Genomic DNA, 11,352 nt, shown 5'->3' on the forward strand with positions numbered 1-11,352 from the left:
ACATGCAATATAAGAATCGATACTCCTTCTGATGGACGGTCGAGGGGCACGTGGTTCAGGTTATGTAAGCAACCTTATCTCAGATACACCACAGCGACGCTGAGTTTGATCAAATCCCGTTTATATTATATATAATAAGCCCACGACACGTTTTATTTAAGAGAATACTAGATACATTTTCCGCAATTAAAGTTTGCCCCAAGAAATCCGTAAAGAAAAATCGCTAAAGTCGCCGACACAAACTCATCAACACACTTGTCCTTTGGTGGTTGAGGTTCCTTCTAAGAATCGCCACAGGTCATTACAGCAATCATCTAAACTTTTCTCCGTCTTCCACATTAACTCTTCCTCTGCTTTGTTCGCTAGTGCTACACACTTGCCAACGTCTCCTCCTCTCCTACCAACGATATTGGTAGGGATCTTTGTCTGAGTGGCCTTCTCCATTGCGTTCACCACATCCAGGACCGAGTATCCTTGACCAGTACCAAGGTTATAGACCTTGAAGCCACCACTTGGTCGATTGCTGATAGCTGCCAAATGACCACGCGCAAGATCGGTAACGTGGATATAATCTCTCACGGCTGTACCATCGTGAGTGTCATAATCACTACCATACACGTTCAGCGCAGGCAGAGCCCCCGTGAGCACCCGTAAGACAACAGGCATCAAATTCGTCGCGGCAGCCCGAGGGTCTTCGCCCAGCAAGCCTGATTCATCGCATCCGATCGGGTTGAAGTAACGCAGTGCAGTGATCTCCCAATCGGGATCGGAATTGGCGAGATCGCTCAGGATTGCTTCGCACATCCATTTCGTGCGTCCGTAGGGGTTTGTGAGACCCGAGCATCCTGACCCCACCACGTATTCTTCGCGAAGTGGCACCCCAGAATCCGCAACTGTCCCATAAACCGTTGCGGAAGAACTGAACACCATTTTCTTGATCCCAAATTGCTCCAGCAGAGCGCAGAAATCGACCAGGCCGCCAACATTGTTTGAATAATATTTGAGGGGTTGTTGTATACTTTCTTCGACGGCCTTGTATGCGGCGAAGTGAATGACGCCGGAGATACTTGATCTTTGACCATTGCAAAGAGTGACCGAACTCGAATCGAAGCTCATTACGCCTGGATAGTCATATTGTTCCAGTATCGTTGTCATTTTGTTCATGTCCCTGAAGTCCGCATCGTGAAATTTGAGTAGTGGTCGGTGTCCATTTTTGCGCTGAGCACTGTAATGTTGATCGACCATCAACTGAAGTTTTTCGAAGACAGTTAAAAACGAATTGCTGAGATTGTCGATGATAGCCACCTAAAAAGTTGTTAGCGAAACCCAAAAAAATTGTGGGTGATATCATTACATTGTATCCAGCTTTGGCTAGTTCCCAGACTGTGTGACTACCAATGAACCCTAAACCACCGACGACCAATATCCATTGATCGTTAACTGCATCTCTAACTGCATTTCTAACTGCAAAATCGATATCGTTGACGTCGAATAATAAGGATTTTTCTGTTAAAGGAGTGCTGAGAGCACTGTCTTCATTATCAAAAGAGAGTAGTTCAGGAGTGGAAGCACCCGAATTTGTGGAAGAATTTGTTGAGCCAGGCATATTATCGGTAGAATCCCTGCAGAAGTTAGGTACGATGTATTTGAATGCGTCGGTTTCAAGGCTCAAGACGTCTTCATATTATACCTTTTTCCACTGGCCTGGACCGCTCAGCTAACGCTCGTACATAATTATAGTTACAACACAATACTCGCCTGTATATTGCAGCTGCGCACTACTACCAAGACCTTGCGGGATTACATTGCGTGCCATATTGGGCCACACTGGTTGTTTCAAGACTGCTGAAGTGCAATTTCAAAAGCAAGTCCCTCGTCCGAGTCAGCCGCTACAAAGCTTTCGATATAGAGGCTTGAGGCTGCCTTCCTTGTTTAGGGACTTTTTGCGACATCTACAGAATATCTTGAAAGGGAAGTTAGGTTGCAGCAGCCTAATCCTGTAAATTTATTTCATCATCGCATACCTAATTGACGATGTTCTTCAAGAAGAAGACCTCAGTGGTACCTACCAAATCGAAGGTTCTCGTCCCCCTCTACATTTACCCTTCCCCTGGTGCATGGGGACGGTTAATTCAAAGGCAAGTCGGGGAGAGCGATGGCATGTTTGGAACTATTGATCCTGGGGCTGACTGAACAACAGCATTTCTACGTATCCGGGTCTTGAATTCATCATCGTGGTCAATCCTCACAATGGCCCTGGACAATCACTCGATAGTAACTACCGAAGAGAAATCCAACAATTAAACTCATATCCTAATGTTACGGTTGTCGGCTATGTCTCTACTGCATATGCAACCAGGCAATATCCCGACATTCTAGAAGATGTCAAAACTTACGCCGCTTGGAGGCTCGAAGATGATGGGCTCGGCGTTCGAGGCATATTTTTCGATGAAACGCCGAAGCAATGGTCCGCCTCAAACGAAACATTTCTAGCAAACATTAACGCTGCTGTAAAAGGCAGTTCTGGTCTAGGAGCAGAGCCTCTTGTGCGTGCATTTCCCAATATACTTTAGTGCTAGTACTAATACTGACTGATCGTTCCCGAATAGGTCATTCACAATCCAGGAACCGTCCCTCACAAGAAACTAATGTCCGGACAATGTTTACCAGATATCAATGTGGTGTTTGAAGCAACTCACCAGACGTATCGGGAGAATGCTTGCGAGAAAGCCCTCACGGATCTTAAAATGGACCCAGGACGTTTGGCGTGCTTGATGCACTCTGTACCGGAATCTTTGATGTCCACACATTCCGACGTTGCATCTGAGACTCTAAAGCTGAGGTCGATTGTGGGGACATTGTATATCACTAGTCAGGCAACAGAACTCTATACTGGCTTGGGGGAGCATTGGGAAAATTTCATCCGGGCTGTTAGTACCTAAGGAATCAGGATCTAGAACAGAAATCTCATTTTATCTACTTTTTTTTGGTGGAGCGTGGGGACTGCATTGGTGACCAACTTTTGGGTTTAATTGTCATGTTTTGATATCGGATTTGACGGAAGCATTGGGAAGCATTAGAAAGTATAATGAAACCAAAAATACGGGTTTTAGTCTCTTGGCAAATTTATTACAAATTTTTGTGTCTACCAGAATCCTGAGTTTTATGTGGCATTTTGGTGGCTAATTCCGGAGGATATTTTTCCACCGAATACGCGATCAGACGGCAACCCCTGAGACTAAGGCTCTGCACGGATGGAAACAATCATCCTAAAGGGATAAGCATCACGGATTCTTCAGCGATAATCATGAAATATGGCACAATGGGTATAGAAAATTGCGACCGGGCCTTCTACCCGATTCAGTCATCTTTCCAAGTTTCCCACAAAATACTTGCATCATCGATGACCATACCGCGAAGCGAGATTCATGGGAAAGAAAATTTCACAATTACCGTTTTATCTCGCCACCCCCAAAAGCAAGGTCGAACGGCTAGATCAGGAACCCAGCTGAGTCGTTGCATTCGACCTGCAGCGATTCTGTAAATCATAACACCCTTTCTCGCCTGTCGATGTCAGGATGTCTTAGATACCCCGCAATCGTAAGGACCCCTTGTATTTTTCGTCGTAGCTCGACAGGGTCCAAAATAATACGCCCGACATGCTGGTCAGATTAAAGTTGCATCGTTTATGCCAGACTTATCCACTTTCGTCCAATCTTGTTTATTGTGCAACCAATATTCACCTAGAGTAGGAAGGTTCGTTCCTTGATCAGGAGTCGATACTACCGCGGAGATAAATGAAGAGCCGCAAAGGGTAGGTATCATTTGAGCTGTAGGGCTTATGCACAGCATCATCCTAATGTTGTGTCTACGGATGTACAATGTACATTAGGCAAGAGGATTTGTGTCCAAAGTGGAAGCTGTTACTTGGGTCGGAATCCTACAGGCAAAGAACCTGCTCAAAAGAGAACATGCTGCGATTCTGGTATATTGCTTGCTTATGGTGAAATAGAGTTAGCTGCCGCACCAATCCCAGTCGTCGTCTGCGGTCCGAATTTCTATGTGTCATAACTTGGGGATTTCCGCAGGGATCCCCACACAGTCCCATGTACTTTTCATCGTACCATGTACTTTTTCACTCTCCCATGTCCTTTTTCACAGACGCTCGAATGATGCAAACAAAGATCGAGATTTGTTCGGATATCATGGCAGTCTAGAGTGTTTGCTCTGACTCCACTATGTTTCCTTATGCCATGCAATTTCTGCCACCTGTTTGAAAACGACTAAATTTTCTAGTTGACATGCTTAATTTAAGCATGCAAAGGATTAAAATAGCTACGAAGAGGCATGTGCGAAGCTTCATTGGTACACGATTTCTTTCAGCCACATCGTATTCTTTTCAGGCTAAAGTATTACATTCCGCTTAAAATCCACCTCCCTGTATATTTGCAACGCCAAGAGCCATTCAGCAGGCCTCTACCCAATCATCCAGCTCCATCTTTTTGATGATGGTGAAAAATCCATCTGCCTGTATGCCAGAACCATCACAAACTTTTGTTTTTTCCGCTGAACTAACCTTGGGTGCATCTTTGGGGTATTCGATGTTGAATACGGGCTTACCATTGTCAATGAATGTCTGCCATGTGTCACATTCTTCGTACTGCACGCACTGCTCGTTGACAGCAAACTGCACATAGTCCACCACACGATCGATGATCTCGCCAGCATTCTTCAGACCAATCCCCAAACCCCGGGTGTGGGCCTCAGCCGACAACCACTGCATGTAATCAATAGAGTCTTGTTCTGTTAGCTTGAGCCCGTTGTCATTGGAATACCCATCGACGTTGTCGGGATCAACCGCATCGCATGATTGATTGACCGCCATGTCCAGGCGTGATTGCATGATGGCGCGCACATTTGGTGAGGAAGTGTTAGCCCAATACTCGTTTGGCCAGTCAGGAAGGACTTTGCCATAGTCGGAAGGAAGGAAGCGACTCGTGTCGGGACGGAAGTTCTCGATGGTGCCGGCCGAGAAATAACAGATTACTTTGTGGGATCGCGAATGTAAGGTACTGATTATCGAGGGGGTGGTATTGGCCGAAAGGAAGAGATCGATGTCATAGATTGTTGTGTTCGGATAGATGTTGGCGGGATCGAGCGCCGCTAGTAACTCGATGTTCCACGTATTGGAAGCGTTGAGATTTGGGGTCCAAAATGAGCCGTTGGTAGGAGGGAGCGGGTTTGATGGTGAAGTAGGAGTGGGTTCTGAGGGCGAGGAATCGTGATGTCGTAAACCGAATGTCAGGCCCAGAGCCAAGCCTATTGCCAGGAGAAAGAGGAATATTAAACCAAGAATAATGTTGCATTTCCTGGTGAAAATCTTATGTGGATTAACAGGTTTCTGTTCTTTGGAAGCCATGAGTGGTGTGTTGACGGCGATCTCGCCGCTCGTGAGAGGTGATTTGAATACTCCTCCAGAGGACATGTCGTTTCTGGCAGTAATCCGATTCGACAGTACAGCCGTCAAGGACTCAAGGCAGCTTCAAATATCCCTGATAATGTAGTGAGAGCCTCGGAGAAAAAATCTCTGTTTGGGACCCTGGAAAAGAATAAAAATGAACAACAGATGATTATCTTGGCAGCGAGAAGTTTTTTTTTGCGGCACTTCGATAGCGACGTTTTCGTTGCATGGCGTGTCATGATGAGATTCTCTTAGGCGATCCTATATAGTAAAATCCCCCTGTGAATCCTTGGGTAACCCCAAAAACGCCATCTCATTCAATACGCACAGCCTCCTCAAAGCTGCTGATCAAGTGCGAAAAGTAATCCCCTCCAGTTCGAAAACGAAATAGCCTCGTAAAACTGCTTACAGTGCCTATGCATTTGCTGTCACCGAATTTTCAAGCTGAAAACTTACACTGCCATTTGCGGATTGCGGTGGTGTAATGTTTTTTTTTTTTGCTTGGAGTTACCCACCCTCTCCCGAAGCTCCAATAATGAAAAATGAGAATAGGATTCTCATGTCATGTACAGTATACCTCGGGTTTCTTAATCCATAGGGTATAGCATAGATGGCTCTTGGCGCACATTGACCCCCAACCACACGGCGCCAAGCGTGCAAGCTCGCTAAGGGTAGCCTTCCAGAAACGGAAGGGGTGTCCCGTTTTGGTGATAGGGTCAAAGAGCATATGTTTCAACCTTCAATTTTCGAGCGACTAGGACCCCGATTTAAAATCACATTCCATTAGGTTAAGTAGAATTTTTTAGCTTTGGCACTATTATGGAAACCTGAAGTGTTCATCGCATCGAACGCCTATCACAACAGTGCGAAATTAGTCGAAGACTTCTAGACACATTGGCCCCGGATGCCCAGTGGTATTATGGGTAATGGATACGGCATTCCAGGGGCTGTGATACATTATATGGGACGCTGTTAGTGTGCGTTTTTCGATCGAAGCCTGGAAGAGCTGGAATGCTAGTGATGTAGCGTTCTGGCCCCTGGGTACTAGGCAGTTCGAGCCGCTGTACCGCCAAGCAAAATCCGAGTTTTTGGCCACATGTATCCATGCATAGTCGTAAAAATAAAAATAAACTTGGGTAGATCTCCGAGGTCTAAGCGGGTGGTCTAATGCCTCGTTTCTAGCTTGCAGTTTCTTCTGCGTTTGTTAAAAAAATAATCTCTGATCGCTGAATCGTTGTATATGCGCATTCAAAAATTCCAAATTTAATGAAACAACTGCGGCGGCTCGTATCCAGAAATTAGTATCCGAATGAGACGGCAGAGAAAAGCGGTAGGCGCTCCGGTAAGCTAGGAGACTTTTTTTTTTTGCGGGGGATCGGTACGGATACGGTGTGATTGTGTGATTGTGGCATGCATGGTACAGAAGTACATGTTGTGTAATCCGAATCTTCCGGACCCATAAATTATTTCAAGGGTATTCAATAAACCTAATCTGGGAGGTGATATCGATATTTTGAATTTATTGACACATCGTTCAAAGTGATGTACATCTTGGCTCACTGATCAAGCAGGAGATAACTCAAAAGAATCGTAGCAGGGTCACATTCATGCTTTGGATAATGAGGAAAAGGCAAATTAGACGTAGAACAAATGATATATGATAGATGGAATTTTAAGTTTCCCATTAAGAAAGAATGTTTCATTATCTGAACGGTGATAATCCTACTTTAAGTATGTAGGAAGAGCACGAAACTTTTTGACCCAAGAACTGTGATAGCGTAACAACGCGTTCCACTGATAAGAAGAGAAAATTGACAACACAAAGCAAAAAATACTGGCAGTAAGTGCTCCTTCCTAGTCCCCCTCCTGGGACCAGACCATAATTATTCTTGCGTTATGCTGAGTGAGACTGGCGTGCTTAGCTGCTCGTTATGGGAATTGGTGTGGTGAGAGTAAAGCTGACAGGTGCGCCAGACAAAGTGACCCACAATGTTGTAGGGTCGTTACCAATTTGCTCGACAGTGGCCCCTTTGGTATCGGTGACTGAACCTGGGACAGTGACCGGGAGCGGTGTTGAGCAGGTGTTGCCATTTGCGGAGAGCGTGAAGCCCGTGATTGATGAGCTAGCAGTATCAAGTTGATACGACAAGCTAGCTCCACAAGAATCTCGTGTCATTCGATTGACGAATATGGCAGCAAGCTGATGACCGGTTAGAAAATGTACGATTAACAGGAGCTTCGGCACTTACATCGTCATGCTTGTGGGTGATGAGAGGCCAATCCACCCTATATCCGGTCAGTACTGATGAAATCATCGCAGAAACAAAACTCACAATCGGACGAATTCCTGAGTCACTGTCTCAACCCATGCCATGAGCAGCGAACGTTGTGCTGTCACTCCATTGATAGTGTATGTTGCCGCTCCTGTGTAGCGCACTAAAGCATCAATGAATTAGTAAGTGCTTATTATAGTGGCCTTTTTGGATACCACATCAAGCGAACTGTGGGGAGAGGAAGAATGAACAGAAGGACGGGCCATGACTTACAATTGGCTTGATGGAACCTGTTTCAGAGGATTAGCAAACATGCACAAGAGAAAAGCGGAATGTGGCACTAACATGTAGGCATCATGATGAAGACCCAACAAATGTCTGACATTTGTCTGTTTCTCAACCTCAAGGAGAGTATTTATATCACCGGATCCGGCACTGGTGTTGATCCATTCCAACACGGTACAATCAGGCGAATCGCACTAATTCTTGTCAGATCTAGCCGCTCTACTTGATCAAGTCGAACTTACATTGTAGTAAATGTTGGTTGCCCATCTTGGGGTTACTTGGATACCAGCATAGCCGTTGGCCGCAACTGTTGTGAATAAAGGCCAATGCTCATTATCCTGTGTTCACATTAGCAAAGCTCAGGCGGTCTTGTGTGAATGAAGGTTTGTGCAACAAATGGCAGAGGGTTTCGCCGAAAATATTGCACGGAGCAACACTTACAGTATTCAAGAGAGCTGCTCGAGTGTTGTCTCCAACTGCGTGAGTGATACCGCTGTCAGCCCAGGCTTTAAGCGCATCACCATTGTGAAGCCCCGTGATGGCTGGTGGAATAAGTCCTTTAGAACTGAACTTGTCTGCATTGGCAATTCCGGTGGCAGTAAGCCAGGCTTGATTCCATGTCATTTCTCTGTATACATCGGCGTAAGTCGCGTTGTTTTGATCCTCGTGTGTGAAAGTGTGGGAAATGTGTGCATAGGCATTAAGATTGGAAGGGGTGGTCCACCACACGAGCAAAGGATCGTCGCTTAAGCATTCGGTGGTATAATTGGGATAGAGAACCGACGATTTGGGCCAGATATCGGTTCCGGTTCCAATAGGCTTGATCCACTCCAATGGTGTATCGATTTGTTCGCCATACTCAATGGGTCCAGGAGAACAGACCTGAATTCAAAAGTTAGTCTTCATTCAGCGGGCTGAAATTGGAACGCAAACGAGATCAAAAAGTGGAGAGAATAAAGTAAGAGTCACATGATGACAGGAATACATACACTTTCACTTGCGGCGATTTCATTGGCTGATTCGACATTTCCATTGCCATTATGTCCAACTTCAATGAACCAATTACTTCCAGCATTTAGTTTAGAGTTGATCTGACCCATGAATGTAATATGCTGAGCCAAATCGGCCGTGCCAATGCGGTAAGTCGTCCCGGTAGGTGAATAAATATCTGACTCCAAGAACATGTCGTCAATCTGTGTGCCAAATAGTGCTCTTCTGTATCCAGTGTAGAGACTTCTTGTGCCCCAGTCGATCCAAGCATGTTGCAACCATACAGAAGTGACAGCCCAATCTGTGGCAAATGGAATGTAAAACACCATTTGTTCTCTACCATTAATATTGTTAATCACTCCTGCTGTACTTGCGGTGGTGAACTGGCCATCGGAAGAGGGTCCTAGTTGTAAGAATTCCTTTGCCAAAGTTGAGTTTGTGATTTTAGTAGGATAGTGGTATATGCCCTTGGTACTCATGGTGGCACCGGTCTTGAGTCCCGCCTTAGGGAAGGCTGAGTTGTCGGAAATGGAAACAAGCTGCTCAACACCGTTGTTACAACAAGCTCCTAATGCCTCTGTACCAAATGCAGCAGATGGGTAAGAATCGAGCCTGACCAGCCGAACGCGAAAGGCGCTTTGATAGTTGTAGATTGCTTGCCATTGGTCGGCTGTAAGTGCACTTTGATACCCCACGTCAGGGTAGGAGTAACTCAGTTCTGACATAACAACAATGAGTCCATAATTTCCTTGAGTTTCTGAGCTGTTCAAGCTTGGTAGTGCTGTACCAGCTGCAGGAACGATCAAGGTTTCATATGGGATTCCTCGATCATTAAGCCCACTCCAAGCAGAGTATGCGGAGACTGAATCTCGTGCAATGACCAGAACTTTACTGCTGACAGTATCGACTGCATCAGTAGCAATAATCGCCTCTGCTTTAGGGGGGGTAGCAACAGTAGTATTGGCAAGGACAGCTACCTCTCCAATGGATACCGTAGCGAGGGGTGCGGCAGGAACTGTCGAGGTCATAATAGCCTGAGCATTGGTAACCGCAACTGATTCTGATTGAGGGGGATCCGCGTCAGTGGAATTCCGGCGATGAGCCCGATGGCCAAGAGCTGCATCTAGGAACAAGCTCAAAGGAAGAATATGGGTAACGAGGTGGTACAATTGCACCATCTTGAGAGTTTAAAGAAGACCGATTAAAAGAATAAAGTTTGGATCACGAATTTTTGTTTTAACGAGTGTTGTTTGGTATCAAAGTGAGAAAAGAAAGAGAAACATGGATGGTGATGAATATCGTAAAACGAGAGGTGTACCTGTCCCGACTTAAGAAGTAAAATGAAATGAAGCAACAAGCTACCAAGCACGTAAAATTCTCATCTCACTCATGAGTAAGTTACCGCATAGAAGAGACTATTGAATCTAGGCACGAAATCTGACGGCCAAGGACAACGTTACTTGCCACAGCGCCATAGGTTCGATCGCGCTTTCCACCAAGGCCTCGGACACGAGCTTTACGGCTACAGGTTGAACACGGGATCCAAAGCCGCGTATGGTCTTAGATAAAGCTCATGAGGCGAAGAATATGCAAAAGAAATGAGTTAGGAAGGAAGATAGATGAAAAATCGAACAAGGATGTGTTTTAAGACGTCCCAGAACATGAAATAGCCGACATGACAGCAGGAAGGGCTGAGCTCGTCCAATCCACACGAAAATTGAAGAGGAGCTGAATGACACATGGTATCTGAAAACTGGACGTAGCAATCCGAACAGTAACGATGGTCAAGTGTTGGCCAAATGAGGGCCAAAATGTGGCTGCAGTAGCTATTGTCTTGGGGAAATATCTGGAGGCCTGTTCCATTGTGTGTAAGCGACTAGGACTAGGAGGGTATAAAAACTCATGGGGAAGGGAAGGCTTGCTGGGGGCGGCAGTAAGCATGATGGTCCAATGGATGGTTAGTGTGGTATTACTGGTATGCGAGCAGGATGTTATATTAAAGTTGCGATGAGAGTGGCCCAACCATCCAAGTGGTGTCTCAAGGAGAAAAAACAAGCTTTCGGAAGCCCTTGTAAAGGGACAGGCCCGATGAGGCTAATATATAACTGCCCCTTTAGGAACAAATGTATATTAATGTAGATTAACGTAGATAAATGAAGATAAATGAAGATATATATAGAAACTTACCTGGACGAGATTTAGCAGATGTTCATGTACGGAGTAAACGACCTAAAGTCTTGGCACCGAAGTAACTCCAAGGCAAATCTCTATGATGTGGGGCGCTAGTACTCTTTTAGACATGATTAAGTAAAAAGATTTTCCGAACCCGAAGTCCGACCTAAA

At 45.4% G+C, this 11,352-nt stretch overlaps 5 protein-coding genes across 5 annotated transcripts; 1 reads left to right on the forward strand and 4 right to left on the reverse strand.

Moving 5' to 3' along the window:
* Positions 1–246: 246 nt before the first annotated feature.
* EAE98_005721 (uncharacterized protein) lies at positions 247–1,606 on the reverse strand (the record flags this gene model as incomplete). Its single annotated transcript, XM_038953343.1, has 2 exons — positions 247–1,305; positions 1,355–1,606. The coding sequence occupies 2 exons, from the start codon at positions 1,604–1,606 to the stop codon at positions 247–249; spliced, it is 1,311 nt and encodes a 436-aa protein (XP_038810444.1).
* A 428-nt stretch (positions 1,607–2,034) lies between these two features.
* Positions 2,035–2,942, forward strand: EAE98_005722 (uncharacterized protein; the record flags this gene model as incomplete). The annotated part of the gene is made up of 3 exons (XM_038953344.1): positions 2,035–2,138; positions 2,201–2,546; positions 2,610–2,942. 3 exons carry the CDS (start codon positions 2,035–2,037, stop codon positions 2,940–2,942), a joined length of 783 nt encoding a protein of 260 aa, XP_038810445.1.
* Positions 2,943–4,465: 1,523 nt separating this feature from the next.
* On the reverse strand, positions 4,466–5,485 carry EAE98_005723 (uncharacterized protein; the record flags this gene model as incomplete). The annotated part of the gene is made up of 1 exon (XM_038953345.1): positions 4,466–5,485. One exon carries the CDS (start codon positions 5,483–5,485, stop codon positions 4,466–4,468), a length of 1,020 nt encoding a protein of 339 aa, XP_038810446.1.
* Positions 5,486–7,379: 1,894 nt separating this feature from the next.
* EAE98_005724 (uncharacterized protein) lies at positions 7,380–10,187 on the reverse strand (the record flags this gene model as incomplete). The annotated part of the gene is made up of 8 exons (XM_038953346.1): positions 7,380–7,661; positions 7,711–7,747; positions 7,795–7,897; positions 8,008–8,024; positions 8,080–8,213; positions 8,262–8,357; positions 8,461–8,901; positions 9,009–10,187. The coding sequence occupies 8 exons, from the start codon at positions 10,185–10,187 to the stop codon at positions 7,380–7,382; spliced, it is 2,289 nt and encodes a 762-aa protein (XP_038810447.1).
* A 466-nt stretch (positions 10,188–10,653) lies between these two features.
* Positions 10,654–10,872, reverse strand: EAE98_005725 (uncharacterized protein; the record flags this gene model as incomplete). Its single annotated transcript, XM_038953347.1, has 1 exon — positions 10,654–10,872. One exon carries the CDS (start codon positions 10,870–10,872, stop codon positions 10,654–10,656), a length of 219 nt encoding a protein of 72 aa, XP_038810448.1.
* Between the last annotated feature and the right edge of the window lie 480 nt (positions 10,873–11,352).

The sequence above is a fragment of the Botrytis deweyae genome (genome assembly GCF_014898535.1).
Source record: "Botrytis deweyae strain B1 chromosome Unknown BDEW_011, whole genome shotgun sequence".
In the NCBI taxonomy this organism is placed as follows: Eukaryota; Fungi; Ascomycota; class Leotiomycetes; order Helotiales; family Sclerotiniaceae; genus Botrytis; species Botrytis deweyae.